The sequence below is a fragment of the Nycticebus coucang genome, chromosome 10 (genome assembly GCF_027406575.1).
Source record: "Nycticebus coucang isolate mNycCou1 chromosome 10, mNycCou1.pri, whole genome shotgun sequence".
NCBI lineage: Eukaryota > Metazoa > Chordata > Mammalia > Primates > Lorisidae > Nycticebus > Nycticebus coucang.
The window spans coordinates 29,829,871-29,848,818 of NC_069789.1; the positions used below are offsets into that span (position 1 = coordinate 29,829,871).

Sequence of the window (18,948 nt, forward strand, 5' to 3'; positions counted from 1 at the left end):
ACATTTTGACTGCCACCATCAAGAGAGACCTTAAGCCAGACCATCCATCTATAAACTGCGCCTGAAATCCTGACTCACAGAAACTATATGAGATAATAAATGTTTATTGTTAGTGTAACCTGCTAAATTTGGGTGTAATCTGTTAAACTGCAACAGATAACCAATACACATAATAAGACAAACAGCATCTTTGGTCTTGAAAATGTCCACAGGACATCTGATTTGCTCTTCTACACAATTCTAAGGGTCTCCAGAAGCATAAGATTCAGACTTAAAAAAGTAAAAAGGTGTTCAACTCAGAAATATGTAATCAGACTCAAAAGCTAGTTAACCCAACTCTGTGAATTTGCTTTTAATGGCGTCTGAACTGTGACACCTGAATGAATACATACGCCAAAACATACCTTTTGGTCCATTCTCTAGGGCTTCTTCTGCAGCTTCTGGTTCAAGTTCCTTTTCAGAGTTGTCAGTGTGGGTTTTGGCCTGTCCATTAACCGATAGCCTATCACTTGGTGCAACTGCATTCACTTTCGATGATGTAGGCAAAGAAGCCCCAGCCACTACTACTTCCTGCTGTTTCTGTAATGCTGCCTACGATTTAAGAAGAAGTGAGGATATATTGACCAGAAGGCTCATAAATAGGACATCTGCCATGGAGTGCATTCTGACCACGTGCTTTTGCCCTACCAAAGTACTCTGCTCCAAGAAATGACTAATAAACTTCTCTTTTATTTTTTGAGACACAGTCTCACTCTGTTGCCCAGGCTAGAGTGTCAGGGAATCTTCTCAGTTCATAGCAACCTCAAACTCCTAGGCTCAAGTGATCTTCCTGCTTTAGTTTCCTGAATATCTGGGACCACAGCAGGCGTCCACTGCAACGCCCTGCTAATTTTTCTATTTTTGGTAGAGAGAGGGGTCTTGTTTTTGATCAGACTGGTCTCGAACACCTGGCTTCAAGTGATCCTCCAGCCTCAGCCTCCCAGAGTGCTAGAATTACAGGTGTGAACCACCACACTCGGCCACTAATAAACTTTTAATCAGTTTTTATCCTATCTATAATAAGTATTAGTAGTGCAATAAACTGACAGCTAAAAATGATAAAAATTAATGTGGGTAAGAAACTGTAACTGAGGATCTTATTTTTGTGATCTGAGAATCATTAGAAAAACTAAGCAAAAAAGGGCTGGGCGCAGTGGCTCATGCCTGTAATCCCAGCACTCTGGAAGGCTGAGGCAGGTGGATTGCCTAAGCTCACATGTTCGAGACCAGACTGAGCCACAGCAAGACTTCATCTCTAAAAATAGCCAGGTGTTGCGGTGGGCTCCTATAGTACCAGCTACTCAGGAGGCTGAGGCAAGAGAAGCCCTTGAGCCCAAGAGGTTGAGGTTGCTGTGAGCTGTGATGGCATGGACTCTACCGAGGGTGACAAAGTGAGACTCTGTCTCACTCGAAAAAGAGAGAGACTCTGAAGAAGGCAGGCGTGCGGCCTTCAGACATATGAAAAAATGCTCATCATCTTTAATCATCAGAGAAATGGAAATCAAAACTACTTTGAGATACCATCTAACTCCAGTGAGACTAGCCTATATCACAAAATCCCAAGACCAGAGATGTTGGCGCGGATGTAGAGAAAAGGGAACACTTTTGCACTGCTGGTGGGAATGCAAATTAATACATTCCTTTTGGAAAGAGATATGGAGAACACTTAGAGATCTAAAAACAGATCTGCCATTCAATCCTGTAATTCCTCTACTGGGCATATACCCAGAAGACCAAAAATCAAGTCATAACAAAGATATTTGTACCAGAATGTTTATTGCAGCCCAATTCATAATTGCTAAGTTATGGAAGAAGCCCAGGTGCCCATTGATCCACGAATGGATTAATAAATTGTGGTATATGTACACCATGGAATATTATGCAGCCTTAAAGAAAGATGGAGACTTTACCTCTTTCATGTTTACATGGATGGAGCTGGAACATATTCTTCTTAGTAAAGTATCTCAAGAATGGAAGAGAAAGTACCCAATGTACTCAGCCCTACTATGAGACTAATTTAGGGTTTTCACATGAAAGCTAAGAATAAGAATAGGGGGAAGGGGGAAAGGGAGGGGAGGGAGGAGGTGGGTAGAGGGAAGGGGATTGGTGGGATTACACCAGCGGTGCATCTTACAAGGGTATATGTTAAACTTGGTAAACGGTCTGTGAAGCTAGTGAATGATGCCCCATGATCATATCAATGTACACAGCTATGATTTAATAAAAAAAAAAAAGAGAAAAAAAAAACTAAGCACAAAAAATTAAAATAGACAGAAATAATCAACCTACAATGAAAAACTATTAAAGGCAAAAAATTAGGCCAAGCATGGTGGCTCATGCCTGTAATCCTAGCACTTTGGAAAGCTGAAACAGGAAGATGGCTTGAGGCCAGGAGTTCAAGATCAGCTTGAGTAAGGGTGAGACCCTGTTCCTACAAAAATAGAAAAATTGGGCAGCTCCTGTGGCTCAGTGAGTAGGGTACAGGCCCCATGTACCGAGGATGGTGGGTTCCAACCCCGCCCAAGACAAACTGCAAAAAAAAAATAGCCAGGTGTTGTGGTGGGCGCCTGTAGTCCCAGCTACTTGGGAGGCTAAGGCAAGAGAATCACCTTAGCCCAACAGCTGGAAGTTGCTGTGAGCTGTGATGCCACAGCCCTCTACTGAGGGTGACAAAGTGAGACTCTGTCTCAAAAAAAAGAAAAAGAAAAAGAAAAATTAGCTGGGCATCATGGTATGTGCCTGTAGTCCCATTTACTTGGGAAGCTGAGAAAGGAAGATCTCTTGAGCCCAAGAGTTTGAAGTTGCAGGAAACTATGATGACACAGCTGCATTCTAGCTTGGGTGACAGACTGAGTTATCAAAAAAAAGGCAAAAACTCAACACATTAATATGTATTCTTAAAAGTGTCAAAAGATTGGCTTGGTGCCTGTAGCTCAGTGGTTAGGGAGCCAGCCACATACACCGGGGCTGGTGGGTTTCAATCTGGACTGGGCCTGCTAATCCACAATGCAAACTACAACAAAAAAATAGCTAGGTTTTATGGCAGGCGCCTATAGTCCCAGCTACTTGGGAGGCTGAGGCAAGAGAATCGCTTAAGCCCAAGAATTTGTGATTGCTGTGAGCTGTGACGCCACAGCACTCCACCAAAGGCAAATAGTGAGACTCTGTCTCAAACAAAAACCCCCCCCAAAACTTTATATAAATGGATTATATAGTATATGTTCTTTTCTATGTCTAGCTTGTTTCACTCCACATTGCTTTTCGTAAGGTTCATATAGGGTCACAAGTGATTATACAGGGTGTCCCAAAAGTTACCATACGTAGGGAAAATGAGAAATTGCAGCTAAATGTACTTTATTATTTATTTTGACCACCTCTGTGTGTTAACCAGTTTGTTTCGGTCCCTTGGGTAGTCAACTTACAGAGGTTCTACTGTACTCTGACTTCTCTCCACGTGTTTCATTTAACGTATCTCATTTATAAGCCAGTTACTTACATGAACAGCAACACCTTTCTCTGCTGCTAGTACAGGCTAGTAACACACTTAGGATTTTAAAATATAGGCAATCCCCAAGTTACAAACACTTACAAATGGAGGCTATTGTAGGTAATATGTAAATGTACCTGTTTCAACTTACATACAAATTCAACTTAGTAACAAATCTACAGAACTTATCTTGTTTGTAACATTCTCCCAAGGCCTAGTTTTTCAGTAGTTTCCACATTAGTTTTCTAGAAAGAGTACCAGCTTCCTGAAAAAAGTGCATATAACCAAAACAAGTCAGCATGCTCAGAACATTCACTGCATGATAGGAAAGCACCAAAGCATTGTTGTTGACAGTCAATAAGCCCAGCTCAAATGGGCCCCCTCCACTAAGCCTTTCTTGAAAGGCTCTGGCTGCAGAATGAACAACTCCATTCTCCAAGATTCCGCTGCCTGTGAATCTACTATACTGCATGCTCTAGAATGTTATCACTTACTTACATACTTTCTTTTCTATACTTTAGAAAGTTTTGGGCGGTGCCTGTGGCTCAGTGAGTAGGGCGCCGGCCCAATATGCCTAGGGTGGTGGGTTCAAACCCAGCCACGGCCAAACTGCAACAAAAAAATAGCCGGGCGTTGTGGCGGGCACCTGTAGTCCCAGCTGCTCAGGAGGCTGAGGCAAGAGAATCGCGTAAGCCCAAGAGTTAGAGGTTGCTATGAGCCGTGTGACGCCACGGTACTCTGCCCGAGGGCGGTACAGTGAGACTCTGTCTCTACAAAAAAAAAAAAAGAAAGTTTTTAAAAAGCACAGAAAGATACAGGAAAAATGTAACCAGTGCCCATCCATGTAACTACACCCGAAAATTAATAAATATTCCCTTTTTTGTCATTTTGCTCAGTATGTGTATATATATATATATATATACATACATATATATATTTTTTGAGACAGACCCTCAAGCTGTCACCCTGGGTAGAGTGCCGTGGCATCAAAGCTCACAGCAACCTCCAATTCCTGGGCTCAAGCGATTCTCCTTCCTCTGCCTTCCAAGTAGCTGGGACTACAGGTGCCTGCCACAACACCCAGCTATTTTTTGGTTGCAGCTGTCACCGTTGTTTGGCAGGCCCAGGCTGGATTCGAACTACGTGGCTGGTGCCTTAGCCGCTTGAGCCACAGGCGCCAAGCCTTTGCTCAGTATTTATATAAAAATTAGTACTTTATAAAGGTGAAGTTCCCTCTGTTCCTTCCCCATTCCTTTTCTTTCTCTCTTCCCAGAGGTAACTAATTTGATAAACTGAGTTTGATCACTCTGATCTCAATTAAGGCTTTCTAATTCCATTTTAAAGATTCATGGTTTTGCTCTATGTGACTGATTTCCTTTTTATTAAGTGACAGCAAACTATAAACAGGACACTGTGTATGGGCTAAACTATTAAAAAATCATCTCACTGCCTATTAAAGAAGCAGAAAAGGAAAAATGATATGCTAAAGTAGAAACATGCTTTCAAGGGCGGCGCCTGTGGCTCAAGGAGTAGGGCGCCGGTCCCATATGCCGGAGGTGGCGGGTTCAAACCCAGCCCCGGCCAAAAACCACAAAAAAAAAAAAAAAAAAAAGAAACATGCTTTCAAGAACAAAGAATAAATCCCTAAAAAATATCACTTATTATCTTAAAGAAAGTCTAGTTTGGCATCTTTTCCTCCTTTCCTGGATTACACAGAACCTGTAGTGCTTTTTAACTTCTTACTGATGCCAAACACTCAGGACAAAAGGTATTTTAGGTAAGGATATATACTTTCAAGAAATCCCAAGACTTTTGTAAAAGCAACAGATTACTTTATGTAATAAGCTAAGTAATGGGCGATGCCAGTGGCACAGTGGGTAGGGCACCGGCCCCATATACCGAGGGGGCAGCAGGTTCAAACCTGGCCCTGGCCAAACTGCAACAAAAAATACCCAGGTGTTGTGACAGGCGCCCGTAGTCCCAGCTACTCGGGAGGCTGAGGCAAGAGAATCGCCTAAGCCCAGGAGTTGGAGGTTGCTGTGAGCTGTGATGCCATAGCACTCTATTGAGGGCAACAAAGTGAGACTCTGAAAAGAAAGCTGAGTAACTATAAGAAACATTTTTCTTCATTCAGATTTTGACAAATGTTAACTGCTTTTTAAGTGAAAATTAAGTAACTTAAACTCAGGCTAGGTTAAGGAAGATTTTATAAAGATAAAATCAGTATCTTTCATATGTACAAAACACCTTCACCAGGTAATAATTTTCTCATTTTATCCCTCTGATAGCCTTGTGAGGTTAACAGGACAGGTACCTTGATTTTATACCCATTCTTACAGACTAGCAGGAAAGGTAAAAAAATCAGCACAGTAATAATTTATCTGAGATCAAACAAGATAATGACAAACCTAAGACAGAGTCCAAGTATTATCAACCCCCAGTCCCAGGACCTTTTACCTAAACCATCATATTTGGAGGTAGGAAGTAGAGGAGAATTATCAGTGTATTGTCAGGAGCACTCACTAGGTATGGTGCCTAACACAAAAGTCAAAAGGGGCCCATCTGGCTCTGTGGAACTAGCCTACAGCCTTAGGAAGAGACCTCCCACCACAAGCTGACTGGTCCTTTGACAGTGTACTGCCTAAAGGAAGCACTTGAACTAAGGTTTTTGTTACTCAGATCCTCATGGTTCCATGACCACTATTAGGATCTATGTCAGACTTATGTGGCCCATACAACTCCCAAAGACCTGTATGACAATATAACAATCTGTTGCTTCAATATCAGATATTCTCTCTCATAATTGCTTGGGCCATTCTAAAGTCTGCCTAAAAGAAGACCTAAAAGTTATTTTATACCTTAGATGCTAACTAAAGCAAAATTCATTGGCAAATGTTAAAAAAGAACTTGGGTTCCAATGAAACTAAAACCCTCTCTAAGACTGAATTCTGGGGTTGTCTATCGTACCTGTTGCTGTGCAAGCTGGACTTGATACAACTGCTGCATATATTGCTGATAGTGCTGCTCCTGTAACTGGCGGATGAGAATTTGCTGCTGCTCGTAGTTCCCCGGATACTGTTGGGCTGCGTACTGCTGGAACTGCACGGCAGTCTGGGAGTTTAAAGCTGCCATTATCTGCTGCCTAAAAACAGTAAAAAAATATATATACTAGTCTGACTATAGGAGATGGTTCATGACAAAATAAAATGTCCTTATTACTTATTTTTTTTTTTTTTTTTTTGTAGAGACAAGAGTCTCACTGTACCACCCTCGGGTAGAGTGCCGTGGCGTCACACGGCTCACAGCAACCTCTAACTCTTGGGCTTACGCGATTCTCTTGCCTCAGCCTCCCAAGCAGCTGGGACTACAAGATGATGGACTGTCATCTATAGCAGAGATGAAATATTTAACTTTTGGCTACAGCTTTTCTACCTAAATATATGAAAAACAGTAAGAAGTAGAAGAATAGCTAACAGATGACCCTACTAAGTATAAATAAAGCCAGTGAAAATTTGAAGGTACACAGCATTTAATTCAAAGTCTGCCTTAAGAAAGAAATACTGAAAGATTATCTGGCCATGGTTAGTTTAGAGATCCTAATTTCTGTAAGCTATTACATTTCTCTTTTATTTTCTTGATGAACCACATTTCTTAACTCAGTTATATGACCAACTTAACAAAGACCTCAAAGCCATCTATTAATATATAGATAGATAATAAAGCAAAACTTCATAAACTCTTGAACAATAGCATGATACTGGGTCCACCTAGGACAGCCCCTACCCCCACCCCATAACAAGAGCAGCAAAGTCCTTCTCCACAATTGAATGAGGCCCTGGATTGGTTTGAGGCTAGGACTGAAGTTTTCTCTGCAGAACTACCCAGAAATACTGAGGAGAAATCAACAGACCCTCATGTTCTCTGGTTTAATCTATAAGCTGTGCCATTCCTAGAACAGCAGATTTTGTTCCTTCAGTGTTTTAAGGGTGTTAATCACTGCTTTCTTGTACTCACCACTCTCTCTTGAAGAACTACTCAGTCCCTACTGAGACAGCAGCTCTTACAGCCCTTACTGAATAAGAAATAGTTTCATCCTCCAACTAGGGTACTAAGGACCTTGAATGAACACCTGACATAGACTAGGCCAACAAGATTCTCTGTCCTGGGTATTTTTAACAGGGTGTCACAGATTCCAGCCAGTCTCTGTCAGACGCATGGAAACAGACCAGGTAAATCCAGGTTGGGATAGCCTTGCATATGCCAAAGCAGAAAGCGACAATCTGCAGAGAGCAGGAAGAACAAAGCAGAGACAAAAACTGAGAGAAGCAAAGACAAGAGACAGAGAGAGCAACTGAGAAACCTTAGCTCCTGTTTCCAGCCCCAGAATTTTGCAAGTGAAAAATTTTGCAAGTGAAATCCTTCCAATGTCTTCCTCTCTCTGCAACTACGTGATGATTAAAATAAGGTCTCTTTGGTAACAGATCAGTGGTAAAAATGGCAAGTAGCTAATTCTACCTCCCGCCATACAAATCACAGAACGGCACACAATGTGACAAGTCATGTAACAACAGTGTGGCAGTCCATTTCACATTTTTCAATATAAGCCGCACAACAAGCTTACTTTTGCTGTTCCAACCGAAGCCTCTCTTCTTCTATTCGCCTTCTTTCTTCTTCCTCCCGTCTAAGCCTTTCCTCCTCTTCTCTCCTACGTTTCTCTTCCTCCTTTTGCAGACGCTCTCTTTCTTCCTCTTCACGCCGCCTTTGTTCTTCCTCTTCCTTCCTACAAAGTAAAGGAAAGTGAACCCCATATATTGCCAGGGTTTTTTGTGGATGTGTTTGTGTGTGTGTTTTGAGACAGGGTCTTGCTCTGTTGCCCTGGCTAGAGAGCAGTGGTGTCATAGCTTGCTGCAACCTCAAACTCCCAAGCTCAAGTGATCTTCCTGCCTCGGCCTCTCAAGTGACTGGAACTACAGGTGCACAAGACCACACCCACCTAATTTTTTTAATACATATTTTATAGTGACAGGGTTTCTATGTTGTCTCTTAACTCCTGCCCTCAAGCGATCCTCCCACCTCACTTCACAAAGTGCTAGGATTACAGGCGTGAGCCACTGTACCCAGCCAAACTCTCTATATTACATTGTTTTAAAATAATTTAAAACTTTATTTCCCGGTGAAAATTGATGAAACTTTACTGGAGAACAATGTGACAATATCTATCTAAATCTGAAAAGCATACACTTCATTAGTAGAAACTTATCATACAAAGTCAATCCTACAGTATAAAAGATTATATCAAGAATAATTATTAGGCCAGGCACAGTGGCTTACATCAGTAATCCCAGCACTCTGGGAGGCTGAGGTGGGTGGAAAGCCTGAGCCCACAAGTTTGAGACCAGCCTGAGCAAGAATGAGATCCCATCTCTAAACATAACTGGGCACTGTGGGGGAAGCCTATAGTCCCAGCTACTCGGGAGGCTGAGGCAAGAGGATCACTTAAGCCCAAGAGTTTGAGGTTGCTGGGAGAAAAAAAAAAAAGAATAATTATTGTTGTGGAGCAATAGAAAATGGTGTTCTCAAGAAGATACTCTTTAAATCATCATGACACACACCTTCAAGGTTCTTCTCCAGTACAGGTTCATAGCACCAAATGCTTTCCCTTCAGTGCTTGCAGTTGTAATGAAATCTGTGTGACAAAATTGGTGACACACCTACCTTACCCATTACAGGTGAGGCTCCACAAGAGCAGGGACTGCCTATCTCACACCATTCCATCTGCAGGGTCAGCACAAACAAGCACTCGACCAACGTGTACAGATGTGGAAAATTCACCCTCAAATGCCACGCAGCCATAAGAAAGGAAGGAACTAATGGCCTAATGCGTAAAGACGTTCCATCCATTTATTTAATGAAAAAAGCAGGTAAATACATAGGAAAAGGTCTGGAGGGATACACATTAGATTTGTCAATTATTACTGTATCTATGCAAAGATAGAAAAGAAAAGAAAAGAAAATCTTACAGAAAAGAAAATCTTTTTCTTTTCTCACTTGTCTCATAATTCTCATTGGAATTATGAGACAAGTGAGAAAAGAAAAAGATTTTTCAGTGTGTGCTTCATAAAGTGCTATAAATGAAAAATCACTTATATTCCATTATTTGTGTACTTTCTGAAATGTTTAAAATTTTTTAAAGTTTTTACCTTAAAAGAACAGCTGGATGTCTAAATCCAACCCTTACCCAGCTTTTACCTGCCCCTAAAAGCCCCTTTCCATGGACTATATATTGCACTAGGAATGGACACCTCACAGACCTAAGACTGGTATGGCGTATGGGGAGGCTGAAGACAGGCTGTAAGGGATGATTTCTGAGGACTGCCAGAAATCTACTGGTTCTATCATGACAACTGTCTGGCTTATCCCACTTTTCTCCCCTCAAACTCCTATTAGTGATAAACAACACACCTGGACCACAGTCAAGGCTCAAAATATAGCAATAATATGACCTACTTTCATTGTGTCACAGCTAGTACAGGGCAAAAATTTTCATAAGCCAGAGTCTAAGCTTCAAAATAGATGAAGTCTAGGCTTGGTGCCCATAGCACAGTGGTTAAGGCGCCAGCCACGTGAACCAAGGCTGGCGAGTTTGAGCCCTACCCAGGCCAGCTAAACAATAGTAACAACTGCAACAAAAAAATAGCTGGGTGTTGTAGAGGGCACCTGTAGTACCAGCTACTTGGGAGGCTGAGGCAAGAGAATCGCATAAGCCCAAGGAGTCTGAGGTTTCTGGGAGCTGTGACGCCACGGCACTCTACCCAGGGTGACATAGTGAGACACCCTGTCTCAAAAAAAAAAAAAAAAAAAAAAGTAGATGAAGTCTAATCTTAAATGCTTTAAAAGAATTCTATATGGACTTTCTCCCACAATAAAAGTATATTTTTAAAAAGAAAATGCAATTTTGTTTATTAAAAGAAGTAGTAACTCAGGCGGTGCCTGTGGCTCAGTGAGTAGGGCGCTGGCCCCATATACGGAAGGTGGTGGGTTCAAGCCCGGCCCCAGCCAAACTGCAAAAACAACAACAACAAAAAATAGCTGGGTGTTGTGATAAGCACCTATAGTCCCAGCTACTTGGGAGGCTGAGGCAAGAGAATTGCCTAAGCCCAAGAACTGGAGGTTACTGTGAGCTGTGACACCACAGCACTCTACCGAGGGCGACAAAGTGAGACTCTGTCTCTTTAAAAAAAAGAAAAAAGAAGAAGTAGTAACTTTTGACAATGCTTAAGAGAGTAGCCGGGCGTTGTGGCGGGTGCCTGTGGTCCCAGCTACTCGGGAGACTGAGGCAAGAGAATTGCCTAAGCCCAAGAACTGGAGGTTACTGTGAGCTGTGACACCACAGCACTCTACCGAGGGCGACAAAGTGAGACTCTGTCTCTTTAAAAAAAAGAAAAAAGAAGAAGTAGTAACTTTTGACAATGCTTAAGAGAGTAGCCGGGCGTTGTGGCGGGTGCCTGTGGTCCCAGCTACTCGGGAGACTGAGGCAAGAGAATTGCCTAAGCCCAAGAACTGGAGGTTACTGTGAGCTGTGACACCACAGCACTCTACCGAGGGCGACAAAGTGAGACTCTGTCTCTTTAAAAAAAAGAAAAAAGAAGAAGTAGTAACTTTTGACAATGCTTAAGAGAGTAGCCGGGCATTGTGGCGGGCGCCTGTGGTCCCAGCTACTCGGGAGACTGAGGCAAGAGAATTGCCTAAGCCCAAGAGCTGGAGGTTGCTGTGAGCTGTGATGCTACAGCATTCTACCGAGGGCAACAGTGAGACTCTGTCTCTTAAAAAAAAAAAAAAAAAAGAGAGAGAGAGATGAATATTTATCATTAAAATAAGGACTTAAAAAGCAACGTATGCAGTACTTTCAAAGACATTATAGTAACACTCCATTGATCCAACATTACTACATAATGAACTAAAAGCACATAAATCAATTTTCCAGTTAAAGGAACCTAATTCCATTCTTCCAAGAATCAAAACTTTTCCTTTAGCCAGGCGTGGTAGCTCACATCTGTAATCCTAACACTCTGGGAGGCCACAGTGGATGAACTGCCTTAGCTCAGGAGTTCTAGACCAGCTGGAGCAAGAGTGAGATCCGTCTCTATTTTTTTTTTTTCTTTTTAGACAGAGTCTGACTATGTCACCCTTGGTACAGTATTGTGGCGTCGCAGCTCACAGCAACCTCAAACTCTTGGGCTTAAGGATTCTCTTGCCTCAGCCTCCCAAGTAGCTGGAACTACAAGTGCCCGCCACAACGCCTGGCTATTATTTGGTTGCATATGTCATTGTTCTTTAGCAGGCACGGGCCAGGCTCTAATCTGCTAGCCGTGGTATATGCGCCTGGTGCCCTACTCACTGAGCCATGGGAACTGAGCTGTCTCTATTAAAAATAGAAAAAGTGAGGCAGGAGGATCACTTGAGCCCAGGACTTTGAGGTTGCTGTGAGCTATGATAATGCCATGGCACTCTACCCAGGGTGACAGCTTGAAACTCTGTCTCAAATTAAAAAACAACCCCCCCCACCAAAAACGTTTTCCTTTAGATTAAAAAATCTTTGGATAAACTTCTTCTGAATATGTAATTAACCCCTTTTCTATTCTCTTAGGCAGGAATAAATTGTATCTAATTGTTCTGTCTCTTGATGACTCAAGGGTTCTAACTATAAACATAAAAACTGTACTAAGTCAGGCTGGGCACAGTGACTCACACCTATAATCTCAGCACTTTAGGAGGCTGAGGTAAGAGGACTGCTTGAGGCCAGGATTTCAAGACCAGCCTTGGCAACACAATGAGACCACATTTCTATTAAAAAAAAAAAAAAAAAGTCTGGGAATAGTGGTGTACATCTGTAATCCCTGCTATTCAGGAGGCTAAGGGAAGATGCCTTGAGCCAGTTCAAGGCTCCGGTGAACTATGACTCCTGCCACGGTCCTCCAGCCTAGGTGATAGAGTGAGACTCTGTCTCCCTTGCCTCCCATAAGAATTGTACTGAGTCATAATAATACTGAGATAGATAAGTTTACATTCGTATTAAATGGCCCCTGATTACCATGCTTTTATAATTCTTGTATTTTAGTTTTCATGGTTTCTACCTTTTCCCTCACTATCAAAGCTATTTTCTCTTCTGTTATTTCTAATTCTGGTGAAGGTAGGAAACCAGAGAACAAACTGTTTCTGAAGTATAGTATAATCTGAGGAAAAACTGGTTTTATAGTATAGTTTTCACTGCCTAGAAATTTTAGATAGTTGAAGTTGTTAAAAATATTACCTCTAGAGATAAATAATGTGTAACCATAATCCTAATTCATAATCACAACTGGGAATCCCATAAACAACATATTTAGCAGTTCCTCTTCTAAATCTTGAAAATAATAAGCCAGCTGGTAGCCAAAGCCAAAATAAATCTCTACATAAGGCCTACCAAGTAGCATAATTGAAAACCATAAAATGGAGCACGAATATTCTAGAAGCTCAAGGGAGACAGCTGCAAAGGGATGTCACACCACAGGACAGGCAGGAGGGAGTAGTTGAAGTTTATGGCGGAACATATTCAGAACCGCAGCATAACAGGACAAAAGGAATACCACCATGATGGATGGGAGGTTCCTTTTAAAGTTACAGCCAGAAAGAAGCAGCTCTCCCCCTATAGCAGAACCTCCCTACACTGACCACCTCTATCAGCTGACCTTATTTTATAGACCAGACATACCTCACATGTATATATCAGTATAGGAGGTCTACTCCTTATGTCAATCGCCTCTGTTTGCTGACTAATCTGTTATAGTCCCTGGGGTGGTCAACTTACAGAGGTTCTACTGTACTTGTTCACCTGAGCAAGTTTGAACAAATGCCCTAGGAAAGGAGGACCCAGAGGAAGTAAGGAAATGAGGATCCAGAGGAAGTAAGACACCGGAACAGGCACTCCATGAAGCAAAATCATCAGTGCACGGGCCTGCACAGGGGTGAAAGATTCCATGCCCTCAAAATTCACCTTTTTTTTTCTTGCTCTTCCTTCTCTATTTTGTGAGATGTAACATACGTTGAAAACAGATGGCAACACCTATTTAGGAGCTTGACGAACTCTACCATGGCATCCTCTTTAGACATGTTTCCCAGAGCTGCCCATTCTCTCCTGTAAAGAATAATAGGAAAAGTTATCTCCCTTCCTTAACAGAATGAGAATTTGATGTGAACTTAGTGAGTAATTTTCAATAATAAATACAATGAAGAATGATTCTACCATAAGCAAAAGTCTCAAAATTTCGAATTTCAACAAGCATGCGCTGAGTTACTTAGATATGCCAAATATAATCCAAACCTAATTTTGTTTTTTTTTTTTTGAGACAAGGTCTTACTATGTCGCCCTCGGTAGAGTATCGTGGCATCACAGCTCACAGCAACCTCAAACTCTTTGGGCTTACGTGATTCTCTTGCCTCAGCCTCCTGCGTAGCTGGGACTACAGCGCCCGCCACAATACCCAGCTATTTTTTGGTTGTAGTTGTCACTGTTGTTTAGCAGGCCCAGGCTGGGCTCAAACTCAACAGCCTCAGTATATGTGGCTGGCGCCCTACTGACTGAGCTACGGGCGCCAAGCCAATCCAAACCTAATTTAACTGCATTGCTGCTGACTCCCTATAGCAAAAAGGTATCAACATTTTCCTTATACATAGTATCATATATTAGCCTTAATTGAAGGAAATACTCTGTGTATTCTTTTTCACCACAATTATCTGCATGTCCCAATAAGGTAGCAGTTCTCAACCTTCCTAATGCTGCAGCCCTTTAATGCAGTTCCTGTGGGTCGTGACCCACAGGTTGAAAACCGCTGCAATAAGGGAATCAATTACTGTATATTTTAAATGGCTGCCTTTAGTATTATTTAGGAAGAATCAAATGAAGCTGTACTTGTCTTATGTTCATAATCAGATGAGTAAACTTCTTCCACAATATTTAGCCATAAACATCTCCAAGCCAAAACAGATAAACATCTGAAGACTCCAGAAGCTGCAAGCAAAAATGTTTGTTTCAGTTCTTATTCTAAGCTAATGAACCAGCTATTTGCATCTTAAACAATACACACCATACCCCTTTCCAAAAAAGAATAATAATTAAAATTCACTATGCAGCAAAACATTGTTACCTCCTGTCATTCCCCAACACATCAAAGAATCCAACCTCAGGACAAGTGTCTGGATTATATGGGCCCATAAGAACCTGCTTATGCAATGCCACAAGCTTCAGTTTTTCTTCATAAGTTGGATGAAATGCTTTGCCATCTTTTTCTATAAGAAAAAGAAACAAAAACAATTAGCACTAGCAAAATATATAATTTTCAGCACCTTATACTACAGGTTTGCTATAAGGCTTGTCACAAACTGCCTTGTGATAGGTATTCACATAAATCCTACTATAGTGAGATTTTTATTTTAATTACTAAATTTTAATGGTCATAGCCTAAGATAGAAATGCTTTATGCTGAATTACAGGCTCAAGCAATCCTCTTAGCTCAGCCTCCAGAGGCTGTCTAACTGGGCTTACAGACACCTGTCACAACACCCAGCGAATTTTTCTGTTTTTCGTTAGACAAAGGGTCTCACTCTTGAGCTCAACCAATCCTCTCACCTCAGCCTTCCAGAGTGCTAGGATTACAGGCGTATGCCACTGCACCTGGCCCACCAATATTTATGTTAAAGCTACTGGAGAGAAACCGATCTGTCGAGCTGCAGTCAGGCATACATATATAAACGTACCATTTGACATCTTTTATATATATTGAAAACAATATGGAATAATGGATTATAAAAATAGTTCTTAAAATAATTTTGTATCAGTCACTTTTAATTATAATCACACATAACAGGACTACATACACTTTGAAAGGCTGTATTCAAAAACATATCCATCCCAGAGGTAGTAGGATGTGGCAGAAGGGGCTCTGGAATCAGATGGTCTGGGTTTAAATCTCATCTGAAACAACTCCTAGCTGTGAGACCAATTTAACTTTTAGTTTGCTCATAACTAAAGAGAGAATTATACTGCTATTTCAGAGGTAATAAGATATTATTATTAATAATAACTATTAGGGGCTCACGTCTATAATCCCAGCACTCTGGGAGGCCAAGGCGGGTGGACTGCCTGAGCTCACAGATTTAAGACCAGCCTGATCCAGAGACCCCACTCTAAAAAAAATAGCCAGGCATTGTGGTGGGCACCTATAGTTCCAGCTACTAAGGAGGCTGAAGCAAGAGAAATCGCTTAAGCCCAAGAGTTTGAGGTTGCTATTAGCCGCGATGCCATGGTACTCTACTGAAGGTGACAAAGTAAGACTCTGTCACAAAAAACCCCCCAAATTATTAGGTGTTTTGTCTTCTTCCTTCATATTATGATCAGCTCTGTCAGGTTTCCACAAGGGCAATTTAAGAGTGAAGCCAGTTTGACTTATAAAGACTAACTACGGGCTTGGTGCCTGTAGCTCAGTGGCTAGGGCTCCAGCCACATACACCTGAGCTGGCGGGTTTGAATCCAGCCCGGGCCCACCAAACAACAATGATGGCTGCAACCAAAAAATAGCCGGGCATTGTGGCAGGCGCCTGTAATCCCAGCTACTTGGGAGGCGGAGGCAGGAAAATCGCTTGAGCCCAGGAGTTGGAGGTTGGTGTGAGCTGTGACGCCATGGCACTCTACCCAGGGCAACAGCTTGAGCCTCTTTCTTAAAAAAAATAATAATAACATTTAGATATAGAAATATCTAAACGTGTTTCAACACACTGTGTTACAACTGTCTACAGTATTCAGTACAGTCACATGCTGTACATGTTTGTAGCCCAGGAGCAACAGGCTATACACATACAGTGTAGGTGTATAGTAGGTTATATCATATAGATTTGTGTAAGTATATTCTATGATGTTTGCACAGTAAAATCACCTAACAATGTCCAAAAATGCATTTCTCAGAACATATGCTCGTCATTAAGTGATAAGACTATATATTTGGACTGTGGTACAAATGAAACAACTGTAAGAAATACTGTCATTGGTTCAGCGCCTGTGGCTCAAGCAGCTAAGGCACCAGCCACATACACCTGAGCTGGCGGGTACGAATCCAGCCTGGGCCCACCAAACAACAATGACGGCTGAAATCAAAAAATAGCTGGGCGTTGTGGCAGGTGCCTGTAGTCCCAGCTACTTGGGAGGTGGAGGCAAGAGAATCACTTGAGCCCAGAAGTTGGAGGTTGCTGTGAGCTGTGATGCCACAACACTCTACCTAGGGTAACAGCTTGAGGCTCTGTTTCAAAAAAAAAAAAAAAAAAAAGAAAAGAAGAAAAGAAATACTGTGATATGACAACAGCAAGCTGCAGAAAACCACATAAGATCATAGCATACAATACTGCATATTTAATCAATTCTAAGCACCTCCCCACATTTTAACATCTCTAAAAATCAAGTTGGGGCGGCGCCTGTGGCTCAGTGGGTAAGGCTCCGGCCCCATATACCGAGAGTGGTGGGTTCAAGCTCAGCCCCGGCCAAACTGCAACCAAAAAATAGCCAGCCATTGTGGCAGAGGCCTGTAGTCCCAGCTACTTGGGAGGCTGAGGCAAGAGAATCGCCTAAGCCCAGGAGTTGGAGGTTGCTGTGAGCTGTGTGAGGCCACGGCACTCTACCAAGGGCCATAAAGTGAGACTCTGCCTCTACAAAATAATAATAATAATAATAATAATAAAAATCAAGTTAGGTTTTATATCTATATTAGAGTTATTAATCAGCAGTTTTTCTTTGTTCGTGGCATGTAAAATAAGAGTGTTAGACTAGATGAAATAGGCTCAGCACCTGTAGCACAGTAGTTATGGCACCAGCCACATGCACTGAGGGAGGCAGGTTGGAATTTGGCCCAGGACAGCTAAACAACAACAACAACAACAACAAAATAGCCAAGCATTGTGGCAGGCACCTATAGTCCCAACTACCTGGGAGGCTGAGGCAGGAGAACCGCTTAAGCCCAGGAGTTTGAGGTTACTGTGAGCTATGACACTACGGCACTCTACAGAGGGTGACATAGTAAAACTGTGTCAAAAAAAAAAAGAGCAGATGAAATAAGAAGCTTGTTAAACATATCCACACACATATCTATGGTACATTTATATGATTGTAAAGGCAAATAAAAAGATCTAGGAGTTACACTACATAGCTAAGAATGAGAAAGTAGGAAGAGACTTGGATTAGGAGTGAACATCAAGGAAAATGTAAGCCCTACTTAAAATATTTAAGTTTATTTTTATTTATTTGTTCTTTTCTGAGACAGAGTCTCACTCTATTGCCCCAGCTAGAGTGGAATGGCATCAGCCTAGCTCATAGGAACGTAGGTTCAAATTATCCTCCTGCCTCAGCTTCCCAAGTAGCTGGGGCTACAGGCATGTAGCACCATGCCAGGCTAAATTTTTCTATTTTTCAGTAGATACAGGGTCTTACTCGTGGCTGGTCTCAAACTCCTAAGCTGAAGGGATTCTCTGGCCTAAGCCTCCAGGAGTGCTAGGATTACAGGCATGAGCCACTGCACCCGGCCCACTGACATTTTAATCTTTTTTTGGCAGGGGGGTGGGGGGGGAGAGACAAGAGTCTCACTTTGTCACCCTCAGCAGAGTGCCACTACCTCATAGCTCACAGCAACCTCTAACTCTTGGGCTCAAGCAATTCTCTTGCCTCAGTTTCCCGAGTAGCTGGGACTACAGGCGCCAGCCACAATGCCCAGCTATTTTTATTTTTTGTTGAGACACAGTCTCACTCTGTCACCCTTGGTAGAGTACCAGAGCGTCACAGCTCACAGCAATCTCAAACTCTTGGGCTCAAGCAATCCTCTTGCTTTGCCCTCCCAAGTAGCTAGGGATGCAGGTGCCCACCACAACCCCTCGCTTTTTTTTTTTTTTTTGAGACGAAGTCTCACTCCTGCTTAGTCTGGTCTCAAACTCTGAGCTTAAGCAATCCACCAGCCTCAGCCTCCCAGAGTATTGAGATTATGGGCGTTAGCCACTGCACCTGGCTGGAAAAAAATTATTTAAAAAGATAAAACTCTGGCTCTAACCTTATTTATTTAATAAAAATCAAAATAACTCAGAAATCTGTGGACTGGCCATCTGCCTTTGCCACCTAGTAAACAATCACTAAATACAGCACCAAGAGTAGCAACTTCTTTGAAAGCTGTTAGAATAGGACTATCATATTTCCATGCCTACCCACAAAAAGGCAATTCTAATTTCAAATTCTAACTCTGCAGAGGGAGCAATATGGCAGAACAAGATGGCAGACCAGAAGATCGTTCAGCTGAGCTCTCCTAGAATGACTGGGGAAAAAGAGAAGCCAGCCCTACCTGGCACAAAGACCTTGT

General features: G+C 42.1%; 1 protein-coding gene across 2 annotated transcripts in view; it reads right to left on the reverse strand.

Annotated features, from left to right (window-relative positions):
- Positions 1 to 18,948, reverse strand: part of ACBD3 (acyl-CoA binding domain containing 3) — a 50,194-nt gene that overhangs the window by 11,765 nt on the left and 19,481 nt on the right. For both annotated transcript variants that reach the window (XM_053604054.1, XM_053604053.1), the window contains exons 2-6: positions 14,710 to 14,851; positions 13,560 to 13,700; positions 8,148 to 8,306; positions 6,494 to 6,668; positions 405 to 591 (exon numbers count right to left, since the gene is read on the reverse strand). In XM_053604054.1, coding sequence (XP_053460029.1) covers positions 405 to 591; positions 6,494 to 6,668; positions 8,148 to 8,306; positions 13,560 to 13,700; positions 14,710 to 14,851 — 804 coding nt within the window. The remainder of the gene's footprint in view (positions 1 to 404; positions 592 to 6,493; positions 6,669 to 8,147; positions 8,307 to 13,559; positions 13,701 to 14,709; positions 14,852 to 18,948) is intronic.